Raw genomic sequence first — 27,918 nt, 5'->3', positions numbered from 1 at the left:
AATGAAGGAAGCACATCTGCATTTGTCTGCCACTGAAATCCAGCTTTACTCTGTACTGGCTCCGAGACGCAAGTTGGATTTGTCATTTGGTGATAATCACTCTATGACCTACCTGTTATTGTCATTCAAGGCCACATGTGGTACTAAACTGAGGTAATCTCAAGAGATTCTGATGCACTGCTGCTACACATGGAATTCATATAAGGTCGCTCTTTTGGAGCTGGAATATTACGTCAACATTAACCTTATTTTCAGTATGCATTTTTATGCAATCTGCTCCTTTTAAAAAGGGCTCATGAACAAAAATCACTGTGAGCATTCATATCTCTATTTTAGATCTGAATTTGAGCCGTCAATAGAATTAAGCATTAAACTCTTAATTCAAGCTTTACACTGCAGTTGTGTTAGTTTCCCCTAATATTGCACTTATGCAGGCATGTCTCTACTGTTGTTTACATCTTCATTTGAATGCTTGTTAATATGTGTCAGCAAGGGTACTAAACAAAAACTATGTAGTTTGATGATTTAGAACCGCTACATGGTTGCCTTTGAGGAAAAGTGACTGCATGAGGGTGTCAACAAAGTGCTGGAAACATTTCTCAGAGATTTCGGTCCATATTGACATGATGATATCACACAGTTGCTGCAGATTTGCCAGCTGTGCCTCCAAGATGTGAATCTCCCATTAAAATTACTGGAAGATGGGTAGCCCGTGGTCAGAAGGGGAAGGACGTGGTGAGCAACAATACTCAGGTAGGCTGTGGTGTTTAACAATGTGCAAAAAAAAAAAAAACACCATTTCACCAGCAGCAGTATGAAACGTTCATTGAAGGCAGGATGGAACAATGCATTCATGTTGTTTAGTGTTGTAATGAAGGCTCAGAAAGTTCCCGGGTTTATTCAAAAGAATGATTTGCAAAATGTTTTCAGCTAGTGAAATGCAAGGTCAGAAAACAGGCAGGTCCATAAATCCTTTCCTCCACAAGATTCTGTCTCAGCAAACACCCTCAGATCTGCTTCAAGGCTTCTGCGCAGAAGAGAATAGAGGTAAGTAAAACTCAAAGGGAAAACACACAAGGAAGAGTAGTCTGTTTACTAGCAGTGTTAGCTCAACAATCAGGCATCAACTAAAGGTCTTCAACCTTCAGGCCGATGAAATGATTGTTGACAGGTGAGCTTGTTACCTGCAGGTGTGCAGAGTGTGGTTAACTTGCTCATAAACTCAGAAGGCAGAACAGAGAGAGAGAATAACACAGAGAATAGACAGAGAGGGGCGAGTCAGCACAGGCGGACTGGGAAACCATGACGTTTACACCAAATTCTGACATTAAAACGTTAACGTCACAGTAAAGACCATACTTTAATCACCTTTCTTCCTCATTCTGATGCTCAGTTTGAACTGCAGCAGGTCATATTGACCACGTCTACATGCCTAAATACATCGAGTTGCTACCACATGTCTGGTTGTTTAGATATTTGCATTAATTAGCAAAATGGTCAGTGATGACTGTGCTAGTGTAAAAGTAAAACGCCTGGTTCCTGCTTTTTTTTTATTTCAAAGCAAACTTTATTCATGTCACATAATTTGATAATAGTAGCACAGACGGATGATGATTATGATACACCCTGACATAGAATACAGGAAGTTTCAGTCTCAGTATCACGAGTAAATAATATTGTTATCACATCTGAAACTAATGCTTTAGTTCCTTTGCTCACTGACTGCATTCACAGCCATGATGTTCTGCAGAATGTCATCTTCTGAAAGGGCTTTAAGAGCTTACTCATCATGATGAATAGAAACCTTTTTAAGGTCACTTCTTAATACTGAAGAAGCTGGAAACTCTCAAAATTCTGGCATCTTACATTCTTTCGCAGTCTCCGGGGTTAACTATGAACCATCTGGTCTCGTCTACAATCACATGCAGGAAAACACACTGTAACAACCTCTGCTCATGTAATCCCCTATAATTCCCCACATAACTATGCATGAAAGTACTTTAAAGAGGCATCATTGATGCTTCCGATGCTACCTAATGTGCATGAAGCAGTAGGTTTTATGCTTGCAAAAACATGCAAACCTGGACCCAGTTTTGTATCCTTGACTACAGATCATCCAACTTGGGAGGTATCTAAGCAAAACAGCAACAGAAATATTGGTTTGGTTTTTCTTGTTTGTTTGTTTTTTCTCAGCAGTCCAATCTGTGGCATTCTTCTGGGAGGCTCTTCCTTTTTTAGCCAAAGCTACATAAATACAGGCACTTGTCAGCAAACAGTGTAACCCTCTATCCTTATCTTAATCTCCCACTCCACAATCACCAATCACAATCCACTGACATCAGTGTGCACCTGCCTTTTATTGCAAAGGTGAATTATTTCTAAGATCAAATGTCTGTTTTAAAGAATTTAGTATGAATTGGCTGAATCAGTGATGTGCAATGAATAATAACTTTATTTTTTATTACAGCCAATAATATGAATCTGTTCACGTCTTTTGCAAAAAATAAATAAATAAATAACTATAATGCTGTTTCTAATAATAAAGCAATCAATGCACTCAATTTATTAAAGAAAATCTCTTTCCTGTCTCCTCTTATTGAAAACTAAACATGATAGCTATTTTGAAAATAGCTATCTAGACAGCCATATTTTCTAAACACCCTACTTGGATTACAGTAAATCTTACCTTTTGTGTATTTTCTTTTGTTCAGAGTATTCTTCTACAAGCCAAATGTTCTGCTTTCGTCAGTGTTGCTTGTTTGCATCCAAAAGGACTTCAGATCGGCATGTTTTTTTCTGCTTTGGCAGCCTGATGCAAAAGCATGGAGGTCAAGACAAGTTCTTCAGTTCCAGCTTCAGCTTCTGACTATAATCAAATGCAGCATCACATCTATGCGGTGCAGGAGACAGCATGGATCTTCATCCATCCATTTTCTTAAGCGCTTATCCAATTCAGGGTCTCCGGGAAGGTCCTGGAGCCTGTCCCAGTAAGGGTGAGAGGCAGGGTACACCCTGGTCAGCAGTCCATCACAGACAACTGCTCATTTTCATATTCACACCTAAAGCCAAATTATTAATCACCTAACCAGCATGTTTGGAGTGTGGGAAGAAGGAGAGCTGCTGAGAAACAGGGATAAGATGCAAGGTTCAAGCAGAAAGGACCCTGCGCTGTCAGGGGGCTGGGTCTACGATCCAGCATTTTCAGTTATGTTATATTTTTGATTTCTTATGTTATATTGAAAAAATGTGAAGTTCTGGTGTTATTATTAGTTAAGGTCTAGTTGAGTTTTAGTTTAGTCAATATGACCATCAATGCCCCCTGGTTTATGTTTCATGTTTCCTGTCCAGTCTGCGTGTCCACACAGTCAAGCTCGTGTGTCATGTCTACGTTCCATTATATTTCCCATTTTATTTTGAAAGTCTTGTGTTTCCATGTTCAGTGTTTTTAGTTTTTAGTTAGTTCCCCTGTGGCGTCAGGTTCATTTGTTTCAGCTGTGTTCCCCCAGGTGTTTCCACTTCCCTCATTATCCTTCTGTGTATTTTAGTCCTCTGTCTTCCTCTGTTCAGTGCTGGTCTGTCTCTGTACCTTGTGTACAGCCATATAAAAGCTCGCTTTTTGTTTAAACCTCAGTTCTTCTCTCCCTTGTCTGCATTTGAGTCCACACTGCAAACATACCCAGCCATGACACGCGCTCACTTACCTCCAAAATAAATGACTGCCTGTTGCAGAAACTTTCACAGCCCAGCTGCTACTACAAAATCAAACATACTTTGATCTAACTTTATCTTATATAATCTATTGTTACGTGAAAATTTTTATTGGATTCGTGTTATATGGAATAAAGTGTTTTGAAATTAAAAAATAGTCACATATAGAAACTATTCTGTCATAAATCACCGTAATGTATAGAAAAATATTTAATGTTACCTGGATATGTTTCCATCTTTATTGTCTAGGAAGTTCATTGTCTTTTTTTTTATTCCTGACTATATATCTTCTTATTTTTTTGTAATACTTAAACTTAATCAAAAAGTGAAGAAAAATAGATTTTAACCATTGATGAAAATGGAGTAGCTAGCTAAAAAAATGACATAAAATGAGCAAAATTTAAATAACGCTTCCAAATGAGACACTCTACTGCCCACTAACCTGCTTATGCTTATGTGCATATCCTTTTAGCATTCTTATATACTGCAGGTAGCTGTCCCTTCTCACAGACAGCAGGGACAGCTTTGGAAGTGCCCTGTCTGCATTTAACTGAAAAAATAAATAAATAAAAGGATGCATATTACAATTAAAAGCATTGGAAAAATGTTAGCTGTTTTTGCAGTTGTTTAGTAAGAGTTTGTTTCTCCTCTAAGAGAAGTAAACCTAACAACCAGAGGCTTTTCCAGGATTTCTTAAATGTGGCACAGAGGACACAAAGAGCACAGCAGGAAATACAGCAGGAGAGCTCAAGAAGATGTGGAGGGTGAAGGTTCCAGGTCCCAGTGGTAATTGGAGCACTCGGTGCAGACGAGTGACTCCATCAGATACCAGGGACAACATCAAAGATCTCTGTCCAGCAGAGCGCAGTCGTAGGAACAGCAAAGATATTGCGCAACACCTCGAAGCTCCAAGGCCTCTGGTAGAGAACCCAAGCTGGAAGTATAGACCGCCCACAGGAACAAGAGGGGACTGTTTGTTTTTTTTAATATATAAAAATTTCCCTCTTGCCCCTGCATGCGGTATTTATCACCCTCCACATCTAATTGAGTTCTTCTCTGAGCCCTTGGTTCTTCTCCAGCGTGTCATGTTCCTTCTTCCTGATGTTGCTGTCATTCAGTACAGCTACATCTGTCAGTACGCCTGTTTTCCTCTGCTTGTCCCCCACTACTATGTCCGGTTGGTTAGCCATCACCGTTTGTTTATCTGTATCTGGAAGTCCCACGTGATCTTAGCTCGGGACCTCGGGACTTCCAAGGGAAACTAGGCATGTTTCTGTATACTATGCCGGCTACTTGATTATGGCGTTCCCTGCCTGCTAGCACACTGTACCCTGCTGTTATGTGCTGTATTGTCTCAGGGGCATCTTTACACAGCCTACACCTGGGGTCTTGCCTGGTGTGTCAGACCCTCTATGGATTTGTTTTGTTTTTTTGTTTGTTTGTTTTTTACGACTACAGTTAAAAAAACGAAACAAAGCACTGATCAGTCTGGGTAATGAGCTTTGAGAATGTTTTCTGTAATTTTACACATTTATTTCTTACTATTTAGGTCCAAAGAGTTGTACTGACAGATTTCTTTATTTGTCACAGCAGCTTTTTCTTTATCATGTAGAAAAACTTTACACTGTCAGAAAGCTGAGTTTCATTGTGCCAGCCGGTGTGCTGTATGCAGACTGTGATGTAAAATGAGTTTAACACCCCTGCACTGCACTATGCAGTGTGCCTGGACTCAGTTTCCCATCACCACTGGGACCACTTCAGACTTTACCTTCCACATCTGCTCCAGGTGTTCCTTCAGCCCCTGGTATTCCTCTTTGTTGTGGTCTGCTTAGATCACAACATTGTTATCACACAGCAACAGTGTTTCGACAATGATACAGTTTTGGAAACAACTGGTTGGGGGTTTGAGTCCCAAGGCATGAAACGTGTAAAGGTCATCAGGCTAGACCAACAACCTGCGGCTCCGGAGCCGCATGCGGCTCTTTAGTCCTTATAGTGCGGCTCCGGTGGTCTGGGAAAATAAATTAGTTTTTTTAAGTATTTAGCTGAAGTGTATTTTATTTATGTTTATTTATAACTTGTAGTTCTAAATTGGAAGAGTATGATATTGAAATATAAAATTATATTCTATTATTTTTTGATCGCTCAAAATAAGCCTCACACTCGCGGAAGCCGGCATACCCGCCGAAACGCCATGCCTTTATCAAGACTTTCACCCCCAGGTAGGCCAATTATGGATCTTCGGATCCACATTATGTCAGCAGCTCCACCGTGAACTATGTTAACAACAAACACCGCTCGCGCCTCACAGATGACAGCTTACAGTCCTGCGTAAAGATGAAGTGACTTCGTACAGCCCCGATTTGCAGACGCTGTGAGCAGAGGTTCAGGAGCAGAAGTCCCATTGTAAACATACCACGGCAGACCCGATGATGTTTCCATGAACATGCTTTTCAGCATCTACCACTTTTCACACACGGTTGCTGTACGCATACAGCCGGCTGCAGCTTTTCAGCTCACAGCCCGACACATACCAACAAAACAGCATAGAGAGCACAGACGTTAAGTGCCGCTCAGGTGCGTCCGCCTCCCCTGCAGCGGCGCTGCAGACCACGCCCCGCCACACACATTAACCAGGTGAAATACATATTTAGGCAGAATTTTGCAAATATCTATTTTCATTTTTTTTTAGCAGCATAGTGCTCACAGCAGTTTTTGTTTGCTACATGGATCATTTTAGTTCATGGGTGTCTTTCCTTTTGTTATATTTCTTTAAGAGTTCAAAATGTGTTAATTACATAAATAAAATGTAATTTTCTCTGTAGCACTTCATGGATTTCACAAGCAATAGACCTTACTTGTTCACACAAAGCATAAAGGTAAAAAACAATATATACAGTGTTATCTTCATTTTAGATGTCAAAAAGTATTGGCGGCTCACAGTGTTTTCTTTTGCGTGGAAATCGCGTCCTAATGGCTCTTTGGGTGTTAAAGGTTGCTGACCCCTGGGCTAGACCCACATGCTACCCAAATCTACCTCAGAACATGAGCGAGAAGAATCTGAGTAAAGTCTTAGCGGCTTGGCCATCACCTGGTTCAACAGTGTCAGGTGTTGAGAAGTCCTGATTAGAAGTGGGCCGTGCTAGAACATAGCATTCCTATTTTATGAAATTGTAATTAATTTAATCTTATTTAATAACAGCAGCTTTTATTCTGGGTCTTGGGGGAATCCTCATAACAGTCAAGATTAAAGAAGCGGTTGTGCAACGAAGTTTGGATTGTATGTTACAAGTAAATTATGCTTTTAGACCAAAGTATTATCCTTTTTTTATTTTTTTATTTTACATAATCAATCTGATATAGATCTGGACAACATGCAGTTGCTCTGCGAAGAGCAAATGGAACAACAATCATTACAAATTCCAAACTATTAAAGTGCTGGAAGTGGAAGCAAATACCAGAAACAGTTTAATATCAGATGATGAGCCACCCATGTGTTTAATCAATCCTTTGCAAAGATTTCAGTTCAGATCAATACAACTTTGCTCGTGCACATGGGGATATTAGGTCATTGCGTTAATAAAAGTTAGATGCTTCAGCCACCTGTGATTCTGAAGGAGAAATATAATATGGAAAATAAATGCCTGACTGAACAGACATGACAGCAGATGTAGCTGCAGATCAGTGGATCATTTTTCTGTGAGGAAAAAAAATTCCTGGATGATCGACTGTAAAAAAAAAAAAAAAAAAAAAAAATTTAAATCACATGCCGCTGTATCTTGTGATATAGTCCATTTACTCACAACAAAGCCTTTGCATGCATTTGTTTCAGTGAGAAACATTAAATATTCCTGAACAGATACTAGTTCACTTGTTCCAATTGCAATGGAGCAGATCACATAATGACTGATTTAATTATGGCAAACTGTCTACCTCTACCAAGAAATAAGAAAACATGTGGTCTGAAATACCAGCAGAATCTTTGATCAGAACAAAGAAGAGAAAGTATCTGGCCTAACCATTCATCCATCATATCTCAAAAGCACATTCCCTCACATACATCCAAGTCGAGTATTGGGAAGACGGCCCATTCTTTTTGTCTGGCTTTTCATTAAAAAAAAAAAAAAAAATCCAAATCAGTGGGGTGACCTTATAGAGTGGAGTATGAGAAAAACATCACTGTAAATCTGTGGACACATTCCCTTGTGTCTTAAGACTTAACATAAAAGCCAAACTGCTTCCAGAGACACATCTCAAAGGTGAAAAAGACCTGCTGAAGAAGGTGGTTCTCACCTTTTTAGAAACCTAACGTTTAGCCTTGTATAGTTACCTTTTCAACCTCTTTCTATATGTGTTACCATACAGAGAAGAAGTGCAATGCAGCAGCGGCAGAGACGGAAAGGAGGACCGGATCCAGCGTCTGGAAATACCACAGTAACTACGCAGGATTCCTTTATTTCCCAGGACCCTTCTCTGTCCTCTCTCAAAGGCTGATAGTCATACCATTTAAGATAGAACACATCATGCAATCCAGAGACTGTGCCCTTGTCGAACACAAAGGTTAAAACTCAGACATAACACTTGATAATTGCGCTTGTATAAGATCTAGTATGATTCATATTTTTTTCCTTTAGAAATAAATCAGCTAGACAGAGAAACACACACACACACACAAAACAATTTGGCACAGTTAATCAGGTTTTGACAACTCAACCAACTGTTCTCAATTTGCACTTCTTTTGTATAATTTTCGGTTTCAACACTGTGCTTTGGTGTCAGAGCTCTCATTTGGGTCACCTGCTCTCCCTCCATAAATTATGGCTCTTTCCTTCAGTTATTAGGCTGTGTAAATAGAGTCATCAGTCTTTTAGAAAGTTGCGCTGCAATTCATAACCGGCGGAAATCCATGTCCTGACCTCAGTCAAGACACAAACAGTGAGGAGACAGACGGGGAAAACGAATTTCACTGTCCCTTTTCTCCTTTATGTGTGAATCATGCCTGACTGTTTCCATTTGTGTGTTTGCATTTCATCCTTTTTTTCAGAGGCCAGGATGTAGCTGCTAGCGAGGTAACGTCATGGGTTTTCGGTGTCATGGAGTACAGTTCTTACCGGGGTATATCCCATTGGTAACTTATGCAGAGAAGCTAACTTAGTCCAGAGCAGGTTGTGTTTGAGCAAATATTACTCTTGGAAAATAGCATCATCACTCCCAGCAGATCCAGCGGGCCTCAGTGTCCAGAGAGTAAGAGGATCTTTAGTTTCTAGTCAACACCACTGAGCTTCAACAAGAGACAGACAGTAAATTTTAAAAATTCTCCCCTTCCTTCAATTTCTTTCCTTTTTCCTCTGTTAAAGCATTTTTGTGTAAGTTTTTCCTTATCCGAATCCAATGTCTAAGGACAGAGGGTACGATTATATACAGGTCATTAAACTGCCTGAAGCAACGTTTTGTATAACAGGTGTGTAACAGGAAGATATGACCTGGTTTTAATTGAAAAATAAGACTGTTCAAGCTTTAATGTGACATGACGTGAACTCAAATACAAAAAAATGTTTTCCTTTAACTTCTACCAACATTACATTATAAGTAAAGCTCTCTGTGTGAGACAGCTTTACAGATATTCAATCGGGGAGTCACATGCGAGCAACTTAGACGTGGTGAAGGCCACCTGCTGAAGCTCAAACCGGGCACAAGGGAGGGGAAGCAAGGCGATTTGAGTGACTTTGAATGTGGCATGGTCGTCTTTAATGTTTGCATAAAATGCAAAAGGGGCCCAAAACCAGTGCCAGGGAAGTGTACCTAATAAAGTGGCCAGTGTGAATACTTCTTAAAATATTTTTTTAATGGAATCAAATCCTGGGAATTTTTTTCTACAGTTGCACAGTTGTTTTAAACTGAGAATTATTGTTTACATATGTAGTACAAAGTTACATGTAAGCTCAGTACTTCAGTCTCCTATATATTTTGGAAGCTGTAATTTCCACTTAGTCTGGATACAGGCTTATCTTATAAACGATGATACCCACTAAAGACTAAACTGCCTGACACTGCACAAAATAACTAAAATAATCCAAATTAACTCCAACTACAATGCTAAAATATCTATTCATTATAATACTCAGTATTAATAATAATATCAAAAAATATTTTTGAGTACATTTGGACAGTATTACTGATTTACTTTTGCCAAAGAAGAATATTTAAGGATTGTAACTTTTCCTTTCTGTAGAGTCTGTCATATTTTCTTGGGAAACAGATGTGAATACTTCATCCACTTCTGTTACTGAACACCAGTGAAAGACAACATAAAGAATATGGAAAGGAAGGAAGTGACTTTCTGGAGGATTTTCCTTAAAAGAGCAACGCTGTGAGAGGCTGTCTTTCTGCTTTAAGCTGAGTGATGGTGATTTGCCAACCAGTAATTTACCACTCTAGAGGAGTTCATTCATTTTCTTATCTATATTATATCCATAAAATATAAACACAGACTTATTCTTTGTTATTAATCTACTTAAGGGAGACACTAAAAATGCCTTAGTGCCACGGTGTGATGTAGAGCTGCATTCACTCACTGGAGTGCCCACACAAGATAAGAAGTGAAGATTATAAACAAAATGTTCAAAGTATTTTCTCACACGTCCGGCAGCATTTCTTGGAAAGGTTTTACCAGCAGGCATGTTGATAATAAAGCCAAAGATAATAAGGGAAGAGAGAGGGAAATGGCAAAGACAGCCAGTCAGATGATATGGCTTGGAGGTATTCAGTTTTCTAAAGATTCACTCTGAACATGATGTTCACGAGAGGATAGGGTGAGGTGGGTTTTAAAAAAAATAATAATAATTTCTAAACTTCTTGATAAATGGACTCCATGATTTTCTGGTGCATTAGTGAAGGATTCATATCAGCTGTTTTCACAGCTGTTCTTCTCAGAGTCGTGCTTGAGAGAAATTAATTGCATCTAAAATTGAATTCTAGCTATTGCAGCTCATTGTTGTGCTGCAGGAAAGCACCTAATCCTACAGCACGGTGCTGTAATGACCAAAAACGATCAAAGAAAAGATAAGCCAGCTATTCGGTTTTGGTTGGAGATGCTTATTTATTATGACATGAAAAATAATAAAGGATTAATAGAAGGAAAGTAGAAGTCTGTGAAGCCTGAAATTTAGTTACATTTAAATAAAGTAAGAAATTTGTTATGCTTACTCTCAGGCAGAGCGTTATATTGTCCAGGGGCTCAATTGCAAAATTACACTTATCTTCACTCAGGTGCAAGCATCATAAATGACAGACTATAAGCAGCACGGTGATGCGCTGGTTAGCACTGTTGTATCACAGCAGGCTGAGGTCTGTCTGTGTGGAGCCTGCACGCTCTTCCTGTTGCCTGTGCGGGATTTCTCCATCTACTCTGGCTTCATCCCACAGTTTAAAGACAGGCCTGTTAGGGTAACTGCAGGGTTTAAATGGGCAACAAGTGGGATGCATTAGCCTTGTGATGGGCTGTTGACCTTTCACTGTATGACAACTGAGAAAGGTTGGGAATAAATGGATGGATGGTATATTACTGTAGACTCAGTCATTTTCTTGACCTTCTTCGAACTCCAAAAATCAAAACCATGATTGTTATTTTAAACAGCTGGTAACATTGCCAGTGTTTGTCAGACATCTCATAACTTCTGTATAATACAACACAATATGACAGGCCTGTGATGGTTTAATGGCATTTTACATGTATGTTGTCAAGCTGGATCACATAATAAAGTAAAGGCTGCGCTCTTATAGGACCATTTATGACTATAACCCTGAAAGCGCCACAAGTTTATTTTGTGCTTTAAAAATTTTGGAAATATATTAGAAATATGCATATTCTAATAGAAATACAACAAAAAAATCAAAGTTTATCAATTCTTAGTCAACGTTGTGATAAGACCCCATGAAATACCTTTTACTACACGTGTAGTGGATCGTGGTATATGTAGAGCTGCAGTAAAACTGAGATGATCTCACTTCTTCCATTAATAAAATTTGCCCTTGGGAAACTACTTCACATCCATTCAGATTAACACTGACATTACGGGAGTTGTACTGCGCTGATGTGAAGCCCCACTTTTAATTTTTAATTCACATTAATGTTTGTGATGAAAGGCGAGGGGAGTCCTTTTATTTAAAATAAACAACCAAATAAAAAAAATCACCAGCTGAAAATTAAGTGAGAATCAACCACCTTGACAAATTTCCAGAGTAAAAGCACAGAATTTAACTGGATATAATCAGTCTTTGAATTCCCAGACATATCCATATTTTGCCCTTTGCTATTCAAAAATGTTTCATGAGGAAAACACTCCCACATGATTCATGTCTTTGAACTTAAAACAAATCCCTCCATAGTTTCTGAATTCCACTGGTGGTAAGTAGTCTTTCTCCGAAAGCCAAGTGGGCTTTAGCAATATGGTCTTTGTTAGCTATATAGTCGCTCTTTCAAATAATAAATCAATCACAACTGTTCTGAATTCCTGCAGTTGTGACGCAGTCTTGCAACATACAAAATATCAGTCAGTCCCTCGTCAACTACATATTTACATTTAGTATTTAACCCTTAATATCCTGGGGATATTTTGTGGCATTTTTTTTTCATGCTTTCATGCTTTGGCTGTGCTGAATGAATATAGCTCATATTTAAATTTTAGAATTGTTGTCTTAGTTCCTGAAATTAGCTTTAAATGGCTAAGCTACACAAACCCCCCACATTGTATCCTATTGCTGAAAAAACAAACCGATTAAAAATAATTTAAAAATAATCTTTTGATCCCACATTTATCGGCACATGCATTCCTTTATGTTAAGACTTTATTTTGGACTCCTTGCCTTCGATTTTTAATTTTTACATTTGTCCACCAGGTGACGCTATTTTTTAACCATTCAAAGCATGCACCAAAATTTCACCCTTTTTTCTGTTTTCTGCTGATATGGCAAATGTTTCCTGCTATTGATGTTGGATAATGGTGTGTGAGCGTGTGCACATGTGTATGAGTGTATTTGTGTGATATCTCTGCAGCAAGAACCAAAACAAACTTGGACTTTATTCTGGTTCTTGCTCAAGACGTTAATGCAGCTGCACTGCAGCCATGGTTAGAAGTGTGAGCAGTAGTGCAGGGGCAGTCATTTTGGTGATGGCAAGACCTTACAGTGCACAGGCTCTGGAAATGATCGTGCACTATGTGTGTGAAGATAGCGCTTCATCCTCCAGCTGGAGTTCAACTCTGACTCATCTGAAGGTGAAAGTGGAGAGGAGATGGTTAAAGCAGTGAAAGGATGGATGCCTAAAATTCTAAAGATGCAATTCTCTTTTGATTTTATAGATGAGTGCAGCAGAGTTACAGACAGATTTTGTTGATCTGTCTCTGGACAGTGGTCTGGGTAGTAGCTGGTGGGTTATGACTTAGACTGTAGAACCCCCACCTGTTCAGAAAGTGTAGTAAGTTTTGTGAAGTATGTAATCATTCTGATAAGACCCTTTTTTAACACCTTTTACTATCCAAATGTTCAACTGCTTATTAATTCAGGTATGTAATCGGGGGTTACAACCCAGTGCATTTAGACATGAAGGCACGATCAAGATCACCTGCTGAAATTCAAGCAGAGCATCAGAATGAGGAAGAAAAGTGATTTAAGTTACTTTGAAGGCAGCATTGTTGTCAGTGCCAGACGGGCTGGGCAGAGTATTTCAGACTCATACCATACCAGAGGTCAGAGGAGAATTACAAGCTGATAGGAAGGCAACAGTAACTCAAATATCAATACAACTGTTCAGAAAGTGTTGTATGTTTTGTGCCATATGTCATCACCACATGCTGATTTTTTTCCCCTCTCTCAAACAGTTTTAGTTTGCTAGGCAGTGATTTGTGTATTTTAGATATTCCACCAAAAATGCATTTTAAAGAAAGATTTATTTTTTGTGTTATCATCACTTATGCTGCTGAAAGATTTTCACATAGGTGAACCTATTAAACTAAAGGCTATTGTACTATACTCTGTATTAGGTCCTACAGAAGAGAGGGATTCACATCCATCACGATCTCCATGGATCCCATATCTACCTGAGGGCCCCATTTTTTTTTTCAGAGGATGTCAACAGAAGATAGTTTTACTGCTGGCTATAATCCACAGCAGACACACAGTGAGCAGTCAGTGCATGGGACAAACAGTGAACCTTGGTACAGGTGATCATCTAGATAACGACTGCGTTCAGATTTGTTTTTAACCCCAGAGTTATGGTTTATTAGCTTTATGAATTACCAACAAATAAATGAACTACACCTGTGTTTGCCCTATCCTGAGTATTCAGGATAGCTAACAGCAAGCTAATTGTTATTTTGTTTTATTCTCTTTTGCTTCAAATGCCTCAGAATGTCTTTAAAATATAATAAAATGAATTGATGTTTGAATTGAATTCAGTGTCTTCAGTTTTAGTGTCCTGGTGTTACACATGGGATGTACCAAAACTGCTAGATATGATATAATTTTAAAGGCATACTAGCCTTATCACAAAGTCAGGATGTTCACACATACAGCAGTTATGACCTGATCTGCACATCTGTATCACACCTACTTCATGTGGACCTAAACATAATAACCACAACATGATCGAAACCAGGGAAAGAATCAAAACTTGGATTTGAGTCCACATGTAAACATGTTCATGTATGAAGTTTGACCTGACAGTGGGGCGAGGTACAAAAAATATAATCTATTAAAATATGATAAATTAAATACCACTCAATACTTCTATCAGTGTACAATCTAAAGAAAGCAGTAAATCAATAACCCCATAAATTGAAAAAGTCAAATACTAATGTACATGCAAACATACTCATTGTCAATAAATACTATTACCATATAAAACTTTATAAGTTTACGTTTACTGTCTGCAAGTTCATATCTCTGTGGGCTGGATTATCCAATGGGCATTCTGGGTAAGAGCCTAGGGGTCCACACTTGGTGGCCCATCCATGCAGCATAAAAATTGGAAGCACTGATACAAGACTCCTCCTGAGAGACTCCTGTTTTACTTGCAAGGAGCCAGACTTTCCTGTAATCTTTAAAGTGGTCTTGAGCAATAGTTCTTCAGGTTTTTTGGACATTGGCTGCATTTTCACTCATTTTCAGTCCAGTCCTTGTACCTGACTATTTCCAAAGGAATGTTGTTGTTGTTTTTTTTCATTTGTTAAGCCTTTTAACACCTAAGGAAGTTATAATGGTCTTTTTTTTATTTCCCAGTGAGACGCAGTCCTCTCCTTAATGATTAGAAATCATTTTGCACACATATGTCGAAATCTTTATGAAAAATCAAAGTTTGCTGGAGCCTCTCAAAGATTTGTACCCAGGGGTCTGTAATTAGTTGATCCGGGTATCCTTTGCATTCCTCAGTATGCTCAGTGCCCAGCATGTTCTGGTCCCTGCAGACACACATAGAGGGAATGTGTGGATGTGCTGCTCTGCTGCCACCTGGTGGTGAGGCGCGGTACCAGCCACTGCTCCGCGGAGCATTAGCACAGTTGAAGATGGCGACTGGAGTCCTTCAGAGAGTCAGCGGTGGTTTGGGTCGGGCTAAAAGCGGGGCCCACTCGGCCGGACAGCTCGCGGTGTGGGGCAGGTGGGGCAGTCTTCATCGTGAATGTTCAACAGTCATCTCTGTAGCTTCCTGTGTTAGCTGTGTAGTGTTTTCAGTGGGGATCTGTTGGTGGCTACGAGTAGCCCGGTAAAGCTAGCCCAGTGACTGCTAGCCAGCCCACTGTGGCCTTTCAGCTTGAACTTAACCAGGAGCTTCAGCTTATGTGCGTTTATTTAGTACGTGATATTTAAGACTAACGCTTCTGTCACTGTTGGGAAACTCAAAAGAGCAATAGTTTCTGTCAACGTTTGACAGTAAGTATCTAAAACGCTCAAGGTCAATTTGACAGTTTATATTGCTACCTTGTAAAAAATTGCATGACTTACAGATAGCATGCAGGTGCACTGATCACCGTGTGCATCAGAGGGTCTGACATTTTCAACTGAACAACCGCACCAAAGCCCCTAAAACAGATACTACGTGGCTGTGCATGTACATATAGACTAGGAAGTCAGTCATTCCGAAGTCGTTGCAGTGTCCGTGTGTTTCTTTTTCATGGTGGCCTGTGTTTGCAGGGGGTTTGCAACTTCCAGCTGTAGAAATAGAGAGGACAGCTGGTTCAAGTCACTGTTTGTGAGGAAAGTTGATCCCAGAAAAGATGCACACTCCACCCTACTGACCAAAAATGAGGAGAGTAACCTCTATAAGATTCAGTGTAAGTTGCCTTTAGGGTCCCCGCATTACATTAACAACATTTTGACCTTTAGTAATGAGACTTTTTTTCTCATTTAAACTTTTGTTTCAGTCCATAACGTCAAGCCAGAGTGCCTGGATGCATACAACAAACTCTGGTGAGTGCTTTGTCATTTGATGTTGTGAACCTTTAGTGCAGAGGAAGCTTTACCATAAGTGGGAGGAGGATCAAGGACTGGACACTTCGTGTAAAAAATTATCCAGTCTATTCCTGTAAGATGATGTATGGGCTGGTATGACTTCTGTCCTCCACAAACCAGACATGCTCATACCTAAGATGACTGGAACCCATGGACTTTAAGCACAACACATGCTGGTCGTACTGCATTTAATTATTTGGCTTCTCGTTTGCCACAGTGAGGATGTGTTGCCCTCCATCCACGCTGATAAGTACTACCCCTGTGAGCTGGTGGGAACCTGGAATACCTGGTATGGAGAACAAGACCAGGCTGGTAGGATTACTAATATCAACACACACAGACATCTGCGGTATAACAGCGCTGCGATCCGCACAGTTTGCAATCAGCATGCGTGTTACACCGCATATTCACGTGCAAGTACAGCATCAATCATTAGCTGTCTTGCAAGCTAATGATCAGGAGGTGTTTATTTTTTTTGTTGCAGTGTTTACACCACAGTAATTTCCCTCCCAGTATTTATTTACACTAACCACAAATGGATGTAGTTATGTCAGACGTTAAAAGCCGAACATCTGGATATCTTTACTCTGCTACGTGATGATCCTTCTGTTTGTACTTGATGTGATGTTGTAATTGTGACAAATTGTCTCCCCAGTGCATCTGTGGCGTTACAGAGGTGGATACCCAGCTCTTACTGAGGTGATGAACAAGCTCAGGCAGAACAAGGTACTACTACACGGCCCTTTGCTTTACCCGGGGGATTATAAGTCTGAGTAAGCTCACTGATTAATGTCTGTCCATTGCCAGGATTTCACAGCCTACAGGAAGGAGCGAGGAAAGATGCTGTTGTCCCGCAGGAATCAGCTCCTCCTGGAGTTCAGCTTCTGGAACGAGCCAGTACCCCGAACGGGACCAAACGTATACGAGCTCAGGACCTACCAGCTCAGGGTGAGTGGTTGAGCTGCAGCCTGTATCGTTGTCAGGACTGGGCTCGGTGTGTTAAAGTCTGATTTCCAGAATGTGTTCTACAGCTCCAAAATGGGCCACATAAATGCAACTGAAACAGAAACACTGAAACAGATGACTGTATTCAGTGAGGATTTCTTACACCAAGTTTAACAATGATGCCTTAAAAGCTAAACGCACTATCAGTGTATGAAATCAGCAAGTTGCTAGTTTAACAAATGTCTCATTCTGGTGGTTTTCTTTACTCATTTTCTGCATTTATTACACTTTAAAACTTTGCCTGTCTGTCAGTTTGTATTCAAGTGATTGCTCCCTAGTTTACACTTAAGGAAATTGTGCAACCGTTCACAGCACTAGAAGAGCTTCCCTAAACTTACATGGTTATATTTATTATAAAAAAAAAAAAAAAGGTGACAGATAGTATTCACTCTTCATGATCACACCTTTTGTCCATGGACAGACTTTAAAGACTCTCTGGTAAAAACACAATTGTTTATCTGCTGCCACATCTCACTGCAGCAGCTCGGGCTTGGCTGTTAAACTATCCATCCTTTTCTTACCTCATGTTTCCCATTTAAAACTGATGATCTCCATCCTGACATCCTTCTGTGGACTTAAATTACTTCTTTCCCCTCAAGCTGTTAGCACGACACTCAGGATCATCCCGAGTGTTGTGCTAACCATCACGGGATGATCACTAACGTGCAGAAACGCTTAATCGAAACCACGCCATCCACCGCGGATTAAGTCATGCTTTTTATAATTGAAAAAATCAAACTGTCTCTAGACCAGCACCCCTCTGTGACATGTGATGAATGCTCGCTATTATCCCCTCATCACAGGCTGAGATTGCATCTTTGAAACAGCAGGGCGTTTGTCGTCTTATGCACCAGAGAATGATTGAAGCCGCTCTCTCGGGTGTAGTTGTTCGCATTGACAAAATACCTGTGTTACTACCTCTTTGCCATTTTTTTTTTCTTTTTCACATTAATATATTTACTTTGGAAAGAAGTTCGAAAGTTCTCCATTACATATATATATATATGCTTAAATCTAATAAAGAATATTGTGTTTTCTCTCTCGCAGCCAGGAACCATGATCGAGTGGGGTAATTACTGGTAAGGCAGCCTGAATTCACTTGATTCACTGAACTGTACTTACAGAACAGTTGTACTACATGAAAGCTCCCTCATCACACTGTCATTAATAAGAGCTATTCCACAGAGACACCCCCACGTTTGAAGCTATGCTGTCATTCCCTCAAGCCAAGAATCAAATGCTAGTGTAACAGTGTGTACACTACAAACGTGTATATAATAGTTGAGTAATGTGAGCCTGGAAAGAGCCGCTGCGTGGACTCACAGAGCCAGCAGATCAGCATTTATCAGTAGGTGCAGCAGCGAAGATTGTGATGGATTAAATTGAGGATTGAGCTTTCTGCACAAGCCTTTGCTTTCCAGATAAATTTCTTCTGTCTGACCATAGTTTTATTTCTTTTAGTTATTAGTGGTTGGGATTACATATTCAGAAGAAAAGTTGTCATTATCCTGCAAACTTAGCCTGTGTGCAGTTTTATATGTAAATATTATTACAGGTATTATTTGATTTTTAAGTTAGACATAAGATTTTCTGCTTTGAAGCTTTATGCTTTGCCTTTTCCTAGAAAAGCACACATGATTGATTGATCTCCCCCTGTTCCCTGTGCTTTTCAGTAATCATGGCTAGGAAATCAGCCTTAATGCAAAAAAAACACACTGTGACAGCTTTTTTATTTTTTATTTTTTTTATTCTTAATGTTTGTATTCATTCACACTTTAACCAGCTTTTTTTTTTTAAATAAACCTCCAAAGTCCTGCAGATAATGCCAGTAAAGCTATTTAATATAATTTGTGCGGTTAAAGGTTTAAACTTCTGCTTCGTATTTCACCAGTTTGATGAGACTCGAGCTTCATAGTTTTCTATCCAGACAGTGATTATGGTTTGAATATGTTTATGTTTGCTTTGGGAGGAAAATGTAATAGATTCAAAACATTCTCCTCACTCGTTTCACGAAGACTTGGCCAGTCTTTAGATTCATAAACATGCGTACAGTAAGTCATGATGATGTCACGTCTCGCGGTCGGATGTGATGTTGGAAGTTATAATCGCAGCTAAAGGAGCAGGTTGCCATCCTGCTTTAGCTGAGAAAATCCAGTCGTGTGAATTAATCAGGAGGTATTCGGGGATGATGTTGAAATCCTTTGAATGCTGGTTAAATATTTCGTGTGTGTGTTTGTGGTGGTCTGGTGTTAAGCCAGATGAAGCCTTTGTGTTTTTTTTGGCCTGTGCTGTGACCAAAGGTGCTTTTGTCTGCAGGGCCAGAGCCGTTCGATACCGCCAGCAGAACAGAGAAGCTGTGGGAGGGTTTTTCTCACAGATTGGAAACCTCTATATGGTCCATCACCTCTGGGGTACGTTCAAACACTTCCACGCTGACTTTAGATAATTACGCTAATGTTGAAATCATTAGTTGCTTCGCAGAAAATCAACAACAGTTAACAGTAATTTATCTTGGATATACATACCAGAAATGTCATGTTCCAGATTTTCTGCTTTTCTTTGTTATTATAGAGTTAATATATTTGGATTTTTGGGCTGTTTGGTCAAAACAGGCAATGTGAGATTGTCTCCTGAGGCGTGTAATTGATAGATAAATGTGTGCAATGTTAACTGAGGTAATTATCATCCCAATTTGCAGTACACCCAGCTCTCCAGAGAGCTTTAATCACGAGCAAATAGTCATTCCTGTGAAAACTGCTTTGAAGTCTGCTTGAAGGGAGTGTGCAAACTTGGTTCGTTGTGATGTGAAGTCAGAGCTTTGCGCTCACCTCTCACATAATTTACGTCACTCAGACCGAAGCGGACCAAAACTACAACAAATCTATTAAAACGGTCTCACTGTTCTCAAGAATGAGCATACAGCTGTGAGGGAGAGACGGCCCTCTGTACACTAGGGATGAGGCGATTTTCTTGATAGTCCTGTTGCCCACCCCGAGGCATCGCTGTCTACCCTCCATAACTTATATGCACAAAAAAATGTGCATGGGTGAAAGAGAAACAGGTAGCCTACATTAGTTTTTCTCACTTCCATCATGAAGAAATGCTTGCCTGTTAACATACAACATTTACTGATTGGGTCAAAATAGGAAACTTTTCCCCATCTGACATTTTTGTTGGTGAAAAACTCAGCTGTGTGTGGAGGACATGGAGATCATGCTATATAAATAAAGTTGAACTGAATTGACCTACAGTTCTACATAATCTAGTTTGGGTTTTTTCCTGTGTAAAATATTTCACCTGTTTATCCTGCTTTCTTCACTCTGCCTCAGCACACATAGACAAGACAATGTTAGGATCTCTGTAAATCCAGCCTCCTGTTTTCTCCCATTGGATGATGAATATGATGGAACAGCAAACGCAATTCGCACACATACACATTAACTTAAATGTGCACAGAGGTCTGTGTTGCAAGTGTGAGTTATGTGTGGAGGAGTGACATGAAACCGTGGCCTGGCAGGTTGAATTTGTTATTAATCGCAGAACAATGAATCCGCAGGGAAATTAGATAAAAATCACCTTAAAATTGACCACCATCTATCCCTGACATCATCAGCACAACCCCACAGCCTAACAAGGAAATTATGGTTGAGAGGTGGCAGCATATTGTCAGCTTCAGACTCTCCCTCCACCTGCAAGACTTTGTCTGTTAACAGATGGGGGAAGCAAACAAAATATGTGGTATGACTGGTCTGTCTACTCCTGCTTGTGCTGTTGTTGGTCTGTCAGTCATCCATCAAGGAGAGCAAAGAGCTGAAGTGAAACTGAGTGTTCAAAGCATTGAAAGTTTCTGCTGCAGCCACAGTCTGTGCTTCTCATGCTGTATTTTGTCTTTGATTGGGTTTTCTCCCATTCCTGGGAGAAGCACAAATGTGGTTGAGATTTTGGAGGACTGCACAGGAGCACGTTTAGTGGCTGAAACTGCCTCTCAGCAAACCCGCACAATCGCTGTTCCGTAAATTAAGCAAAATTTAGCAACTAGCAGGTAAAAACAAAAAAACAAGTGGAGCCATCAGGAGCTTGAAAGTTGGTGGAGAGCAAAGTGGAGCTCAAACATGAGGAAACATTTGTTAGCTTGTCTTTACAGATGCACGTGTCCTAAAAATGTCTTCCGTGATTAATTTGATCATTACAAAGTTACTAGATTAAGTCTTAACTTAAAATCATGTACTTATACTGCAGCATTATAATGCAGTGATTTGTTAATTACAGCTTACAAGGACCTTCAGTCCCGAGAAGACACGAGGAATGCTGTGTGGCAGCAGGAAGGCTGGCACGAGGTGGTGTATTACACAGGTGAGCACAATAAGTCTTTTTGTAAACTCAAAGCTGTGCGACTGAAAACTTTACAAAGTTTTTTGTTGAGTTTGTCACTTTCTGAGCCTCAAAGGTTTTTAAACTCATCTTTTCCCAGTCCCACTCATTCAGCACATGGACTCAAGGATCATGATTCCCACAAAGGCTTCGCCGCTGCAGTAAAATGAAAAGCCAGCTGGAAGCTGACATCGAGCGGCACCTCCTTTGAATGTTACATCAGCATCATGGGTTCAATCTTTGTCAGTGCTGCCAAACAACGTCCATTCTCTTTTTGTTAACGTCTGTTTTATTACTGAAGGATGTCGCTTGGATCGAGTCGGGTCTCTGAAATTTATCTGCAGTTCAAATAGTTACTGAAAGGCTCCACGCCACTTTTAAGACACGCAGTATTTTCTGTGTGAGTTCAGGTTTGGGAGGGAGTGTTAAAATATGTAGATGTGTTTATGTCTGAAATGTGGTGCCACATCAAAATTGGTCCATGGAGAGATTTCATTTCCAAGGTTAGAGCCAACCAAAGTTACTTGACAGGAAAAATCAAAAGGAGCAGCTGTATGGCGTTAAAGTGTGGGAACAGCTAGATTAAAAATAGTACTGCTGAAGCTCGCTGCAGGAGCTATTTATTTATTTAATGTAACTTTAAAGTACATCATGTTTTTAGTGTGCTGAGAAACTTTGATGTAAAAGCCATGCCATTTCAGACTGAAAAGAGATCCCTTGTATGAATAGAAACTATATTTCTTTCAAAATCATAAGTGTGTGAAATGCAGATACCATAATTTTATATTTGATGTGTATTATGAATCATTGTTTTACTCCTTTTGGTTGCTTTTCGTGGATGTCCCTACATTTCCTGGTAACATTAATGTTTAGTGGTGCTGTGTTTGTAACTATGGCTTACAGTTTTTCTTTTTCTCAGGACGGCATGCGTGGTTTTAAAGTCCGTTTTTATCCAACGTATCTTAACGAGGCACAAATCAGTTAAAACAGGTGTTCTGCATATCAGTGACTGAGTGAATTTGGTACGCAGGTGATCACAGTCACGCTGCTTTATACCGTAACGGTTTTTATTGTTAAAGGAAGCATGTTGATCTGGTGTTTCTGTTCAGAGGGAACAATGTAGAGACAAGGACAAGAACACAGATTAAAGTCATTCAAACAGCGAAGTGGACACTCATCTTTTAATGCTGTGTTTTTCTGACTTGAGTCACTACACTGTCACTGACAGGTCTGCTTACAGCTCTTACAGAACAGAAACCCGATTAAAAAAAAACTTTCACTTCTCATTGCACGTGCCATAATACAAAGGAGTCGTTCTAGTCCACCTAAAAGCTTTCATGTAAACTGCAAAAACACTAAAATAATCTTTTTAAGATTGTCTTCCATGTAGTGTTTTAGTACCTTGTAGTATAAAAAAGGGCAACATAGCTATTAAAGTTACGATTGCTCCCACTAGTATAAACATTTGATTTAATATAAAAATCTATCAAGGTCTAAGGAAAAACGTCCACTTGGTAAAATCTACCAGTGGCACACCCTTAGGTGCAAGTATAACGTGTTAAAAATCATAAACTAATCTTTGAGCACCTTTAAATCTTCTCCAGTTCTTTCAGTAGCTCCCCAAAACTCGTCACATACCACGAAGACCTCTCCTTGACCTGCGGCCTGACGACATTCCCGCCAAATCCAATGAAAGCGCTCTGAAGACAAAATAAAAGGGTGAAATACTGTAATCACACTGTAATCGCTTTTTACACTGGCAAACGGCGACACTTACAGCTGGAGGGCAGGCCTCAAGATCAGTGGCACCATCTCCGATCATCACCACAGTCTCATAGCCGTACTGTTCCTTCAGCATGCTGATGACCTTCCCCTTTCCTCCGCTCTCAGCTGTGGGCTGACTCTCATCAAAACCAGCGTACTCTCCTGGAAGATGATATTTTTATTAAATTTAATTTAACCAGTCAAAAGACCTGACTTAGATTAAACCTAAGGGTCTGTTGTGTATATTCAATGATCCATTCAAAGGGTTTAGCCTGGACTTCCACTCATGTGAGAACAGAAGAACATCACAAACAGCCCGCCGCTGGCTCTTACCGTTGAAGTAGAATTTGAGCCGGTTGGCGTAAACGTGATTCAAAGGGATGTTTAGCTGAGTGGCCACGTGTTCAACAATGCAGCGGAAGCCACCTGAAATGAGGAACACCTTTATGTTGAGCTCATGCAGACGGTCCACGAGCTCCCTGGACAAAGAAATGGAAAAACATCAACACTCAGAAGAAAATGTTTTTTGACATTCACATGCAATGAGTTATTCTGCTGCCCTGTGCCGTGTGAAGTTTCCTAAAATTTAATTACAAAAATGCAATAATGTAGAAGAAGAACAATTTCCAGGAGACACGGCTTTGCCACTTTACTGCAAAATGAAATAACACAAGATGCACTTTATTTATCCCAATGCTGGGAAATTTTTCCTTTGTTTTCCTTTGTTACAGGAGTTGAACACAAACAAATTACAGACTGTTGAAATAAGGAGAACGGTATGTGGCTCAGTGAAATCCAATACAAATATGACCAAACACATGACTTAATAAGGTAAAAACTAATCAAAAAATAAAATGGATACAAAGTAAAACCAGAACGTGGTAGCTTATCCAGCTCTCAGTTCACAGATTGTTGCCTGGAAAATGTGACCAAATGTGATCTCAAGCACAAGTTGATTGTAGACTTTTAGGACTGATTAACCAGTAGTGATTACTGTGGACAGACAAAAGTCTTTTCCATTCTTGTTGGATACAAGATTTCAGGGCCTGATTCACCACATTGTTCATTTAAGCACAGGGCAATTATTTTTCAGTGTCAGGCCAGAGAGATAAACTATGAGGTGAGCGGTTAATGGGTTAGGCTAGCTTAGCGCTTAAAGTCAGAGTTTTCTGTGTCAGGAAGGTGACTCTTTCTCTAGATCAACATAGCATCTTATGCTGAACATACTGACCACGTCCAGAGCAGGTTATGTGTTTAAAGTTTGAAAATCTTTTGGAAGTGCAAAATTTTCTCTGACCATTTGGATGTGCATATCTTACTAATGCAACCAAAAGAGAGTGTGCAGTAAAGTTACAGTGGCACAAAATCTACTGCAAACTCACAGAAGTGTACATGCGCTCACTTGATGAAGCAGACAAATGTTTCTATTCTTGATCCCAAGTGTCGTTCACATCGCTAGAACTGCAGATATATTTTGTTTGGGTTTTTTAAGGCAGCACTCCAGAACCAACTTGTTTACCACTATTTTATTGAATCACAACATTTCCGTCCAACTGAACTTCATCAGGTGCAAACATTTTGTTTGTTTACCTGACCTGATGTTGGTCAGCTGGACGGAAACGTTGTGATTCAGGAAGAAAGGTCAGCAGCAGTATTTCACAGGGTCTGTGTCTGTCTTGTGTGTGAGAAATTTTGTGTTTCACAGGGTCTGTGTCTGTCTGTGTGTGTGTGAGAAATTTTGTGTTTGTATGCACACATTACAGCTGGTTTGTGATTCACACTCTGAAGGTTTTGCTTTCTGCATTTTCAGCCGACTCCTATTTGTTTTTGGCAATAGTTTTCAACCATGCATTCATATAAGTTATTATTATAATGTGGAGGACAACATCTACCTAAAGAGGTCAGTTATTTCTACATTAATTCACCTGACACCTGGAGTAAGCTGAGGTGGGTGGTCTGTTATCAGCTTGTTGACTTGTTCTCTGGAACATCGGATGATGGAAAGACGCTCAGTCAGGGCCTTTTTGAAGGTCATTGAGCCGCCCATGGCTTTGCGTGTCCTGAAACGTCCAAGTAACACATTTTTGTTTGTTCTAAACACCCACAACAAATCCATTAAAAAAAAAATAAAAATCCACCTACATTTCAGTGACTGCATCCCCCACACCACAGAATTTGGCGAGTTCATCAATGCCTTCTTCCTTGATTACTGTGCTGTCCACATCAAAGCAGACAGCTTCAGCTCTCCTGAAGAGCTCCTTTGTCTGCGACAGCGTTGTCATCATGCTGGGAAATTACATTAAAAAAAAGATGCAGTCTGGTGAAACAAATTTCACTGCTGCAGATGCACACTGTGTGTGTGTGTGTATGTGTGTGTGTGTTGGGGGGAGGGTGTAATTGTCATCAGCAGGGTCCCGTGCTGCATTTGTTGATTCAACGTGAGGTCTGTGATTTTGGCCAGCGGCTGCCTGATTTCACTAATGCACTAAGTCTTGTATAGAAAGGATGTCTTTCATCCAGTGGAGCAGCAAACGCATCTATTCACTCAAATACCTATGTGCAATCGACGGGGATCACCTCCCAGCCGATGATGTGTGCCAAAGTGCGTTACAAAAAGCAGTGTGCTTAAACAAACCATAGGAGAGGCCCGGGATGGACATACTCTGCGCGTATTGCGTCACCCAGAGGGTCACTACTGAGGGGCAGCATAACCAACAACAAACGTGAAGACACTGAAACTGGGCCTAACGGTTCGTATCTGTCACTTTGATATAAAGTGACAGACATATAGTCATGAAAATGACGATATATCACGGCTGTACGTTGAGAATAAGCGGGCTGTTATCTGTCCGGTGCAGCTGATTTGAACGCTGCTCAACTGCCGACAACTCGAGAGACAGCACCAGGCAGGAAAAAAATACTTAAAAACATTAGGACAGTCCTGTAGTACTTACCGGCGAGTGCAGCGACGATAAGGCACGAACAGCAGCTTCAGCATAAAAGCCGACAGCTCTCGGTCGGCTCGTGGACGAGGAAGAAAAGCACTGAATGGTGGGCCAATCAGAGAGAAGCCGATTAGGGCCCGCCCACTACATCACATGACGACACCAGCGGCGAAAGAGGGAGAAAAACAACTACCATAAATAACGAGCGCAAAGGCGAAAGGAAGCGATTGAAAAGAGACAAAAACGAAATAAAACAACAACATTAAGTCACATCGGCTTCAAATGGCCACTAAGATATGTAACAACTACAAAAGAGAGAAAATTATGAAAAAGAGACACAAACAAACCTCCAAAATTTGCAAGACACCAACTTTTAAGAGGACATGAAACACTAAACATATAAAGGCTAATTAACATCATGGAACCCTGCTCTCAAAATCAGGCACAGATGTGACACTGTCTATGAAGCTAGATTTAAGAAAAAATATGGGCTCAAATTGTGGTTATAAATATTTTGTACTTGTAAATCAGTTTTGTAAATCAGAATGCGTATATTTGTGCATCTGTAGATAAGAATTTGTGTGTGCGTAAAAAAGATTTGTGTGTGTAAAAATATTTACACAAGTTACTAATTCTTGTTAAGGTCTGGTTACAGACACAAAGCAAACAAAAAAAAATACGTGTGAAACTCTGCACTCAAGTTTCAACTTACAAGTACGAACTTTGACCCGATTTTTCTTCCTTTCAGCCGAATGGTCAATGTCATGACAATCACAAATTTAACTAACAATTTTTTTGCTTTGTATCTGTAACCAGGCCTTAACAAAAATAATTTGTAATTGGGGAAATATTTTTACACACACAAATCTTTTTTACGCACACACAAATTCTTTTTACACACACAAATCTTTTTTACGCACACACAAATTCTTATCTACAGATGCACAAATATACGCATTCTGATTTACAAGTACAAAATATTTATGACCACAATTTGAGCACATAACCATGCTGCCACATCAGGCTTAACCACCCAGTTTTAGGTTTAGTCAGTTTCGTCTGTGTAAAAACAGCATGAAGTACACATTTACTTTTTAATAAAAGTAAAAATATACATTGAAACTCCCACTGTCGCCATATTTCCCCCTATTTACTATTTAGATTTGAATATCTCTGAGTGTGTCAGGTGTTTTTTCACCTGTTCTTAAACTTCTTGACCCTGGTCCCAGACAAAGACCAAACATTATTATAAAAGAAATAAAACTATGAAAACTAAATAAATAAAACATCAAATATAAAGTACACAAACTCTGAGCACAAGTTATTACCATTAAGGTATTTCATATCTGTACTCTGTACATAAAATAAATGTCATAATTTATTCTACACTGTTATACTCTTAATGGGTATAATTTGCTGTGTGTTTGCAAAAATATGTTTTTACATACAAAAAGCAGGAAAAATAATGCACATATGATCTGATCACCATTTGCTGAGTCCACTGTGTGCATTTGAAGATGAATATGAATTTACTTTAAACAATTATCTTGGCAAAATACAGCTTGATTACTAGATTGATTGATTATTTGGGCATTTTGCATGAACATATACCAAAATTCAT

At 39.7% G+C, this 27,918-nt stretch overlaps 1 protein-coding gene and 1 pseudogene across 1 annotated transcript; one reads left to right on the top strand and one right to left on the bottom strand.

The window, feature by feature from the left end:
* Positions 1–12,878: 12,878 nt before the first annotated feature.
* LOC113036247 (protein NipSnap homolog 2-like) lies at positions 12,879–22,751 on the top strand (annotated as a pseudogene).
* A 4-nt stretch (positions 22,752–22,755) lies between these two features.
* Positions 22,756–26,433, bottom strand: psph (phosphoserine phosphatase). Its single transcript, XM_026192460.1, has 6 exons — positions 26,307–26,433; positions 25,495–25,638; positions 25,278–25,412; positions 23,686–23,831; positions 23,366–23,514; positions 22,756–23,288 (listed from the first exon to the last, which is right to left on the bottom strand). Exons 1-6 carry the CDS (start codon positions 26,348–26,350, stop codon positions 23,178–23,180), a joined length of 729 nt encoding a protein of 242 aa, XP_026048245.1. The 5' UTR covers positions 26,351–26,433; the 3' UTR covers positions 22,756–23,177.
* Positions 26,434–27,918: the final 1,485 nt, after the last annotated feature.

This window comes from Astatotilapia calliptera, chromosome 14, assembly GCF_900246225.1.
Source record: "Astatotilapia calliptera chromosome 14, fAstCal1.2, whole genome shotgun sequence".
Classification (NCBI taxonomy): Eukaryota; Metazoa; Chordata; class Actinopteri; order Cichliformes; family Cichlidae; genus Astatotilapia; species Astatotilapia calliptera.
Note: the sequence above shows the minus strand (reverse complement) of the source record. Positions and strands in the feature narration are given on the sequence as shown.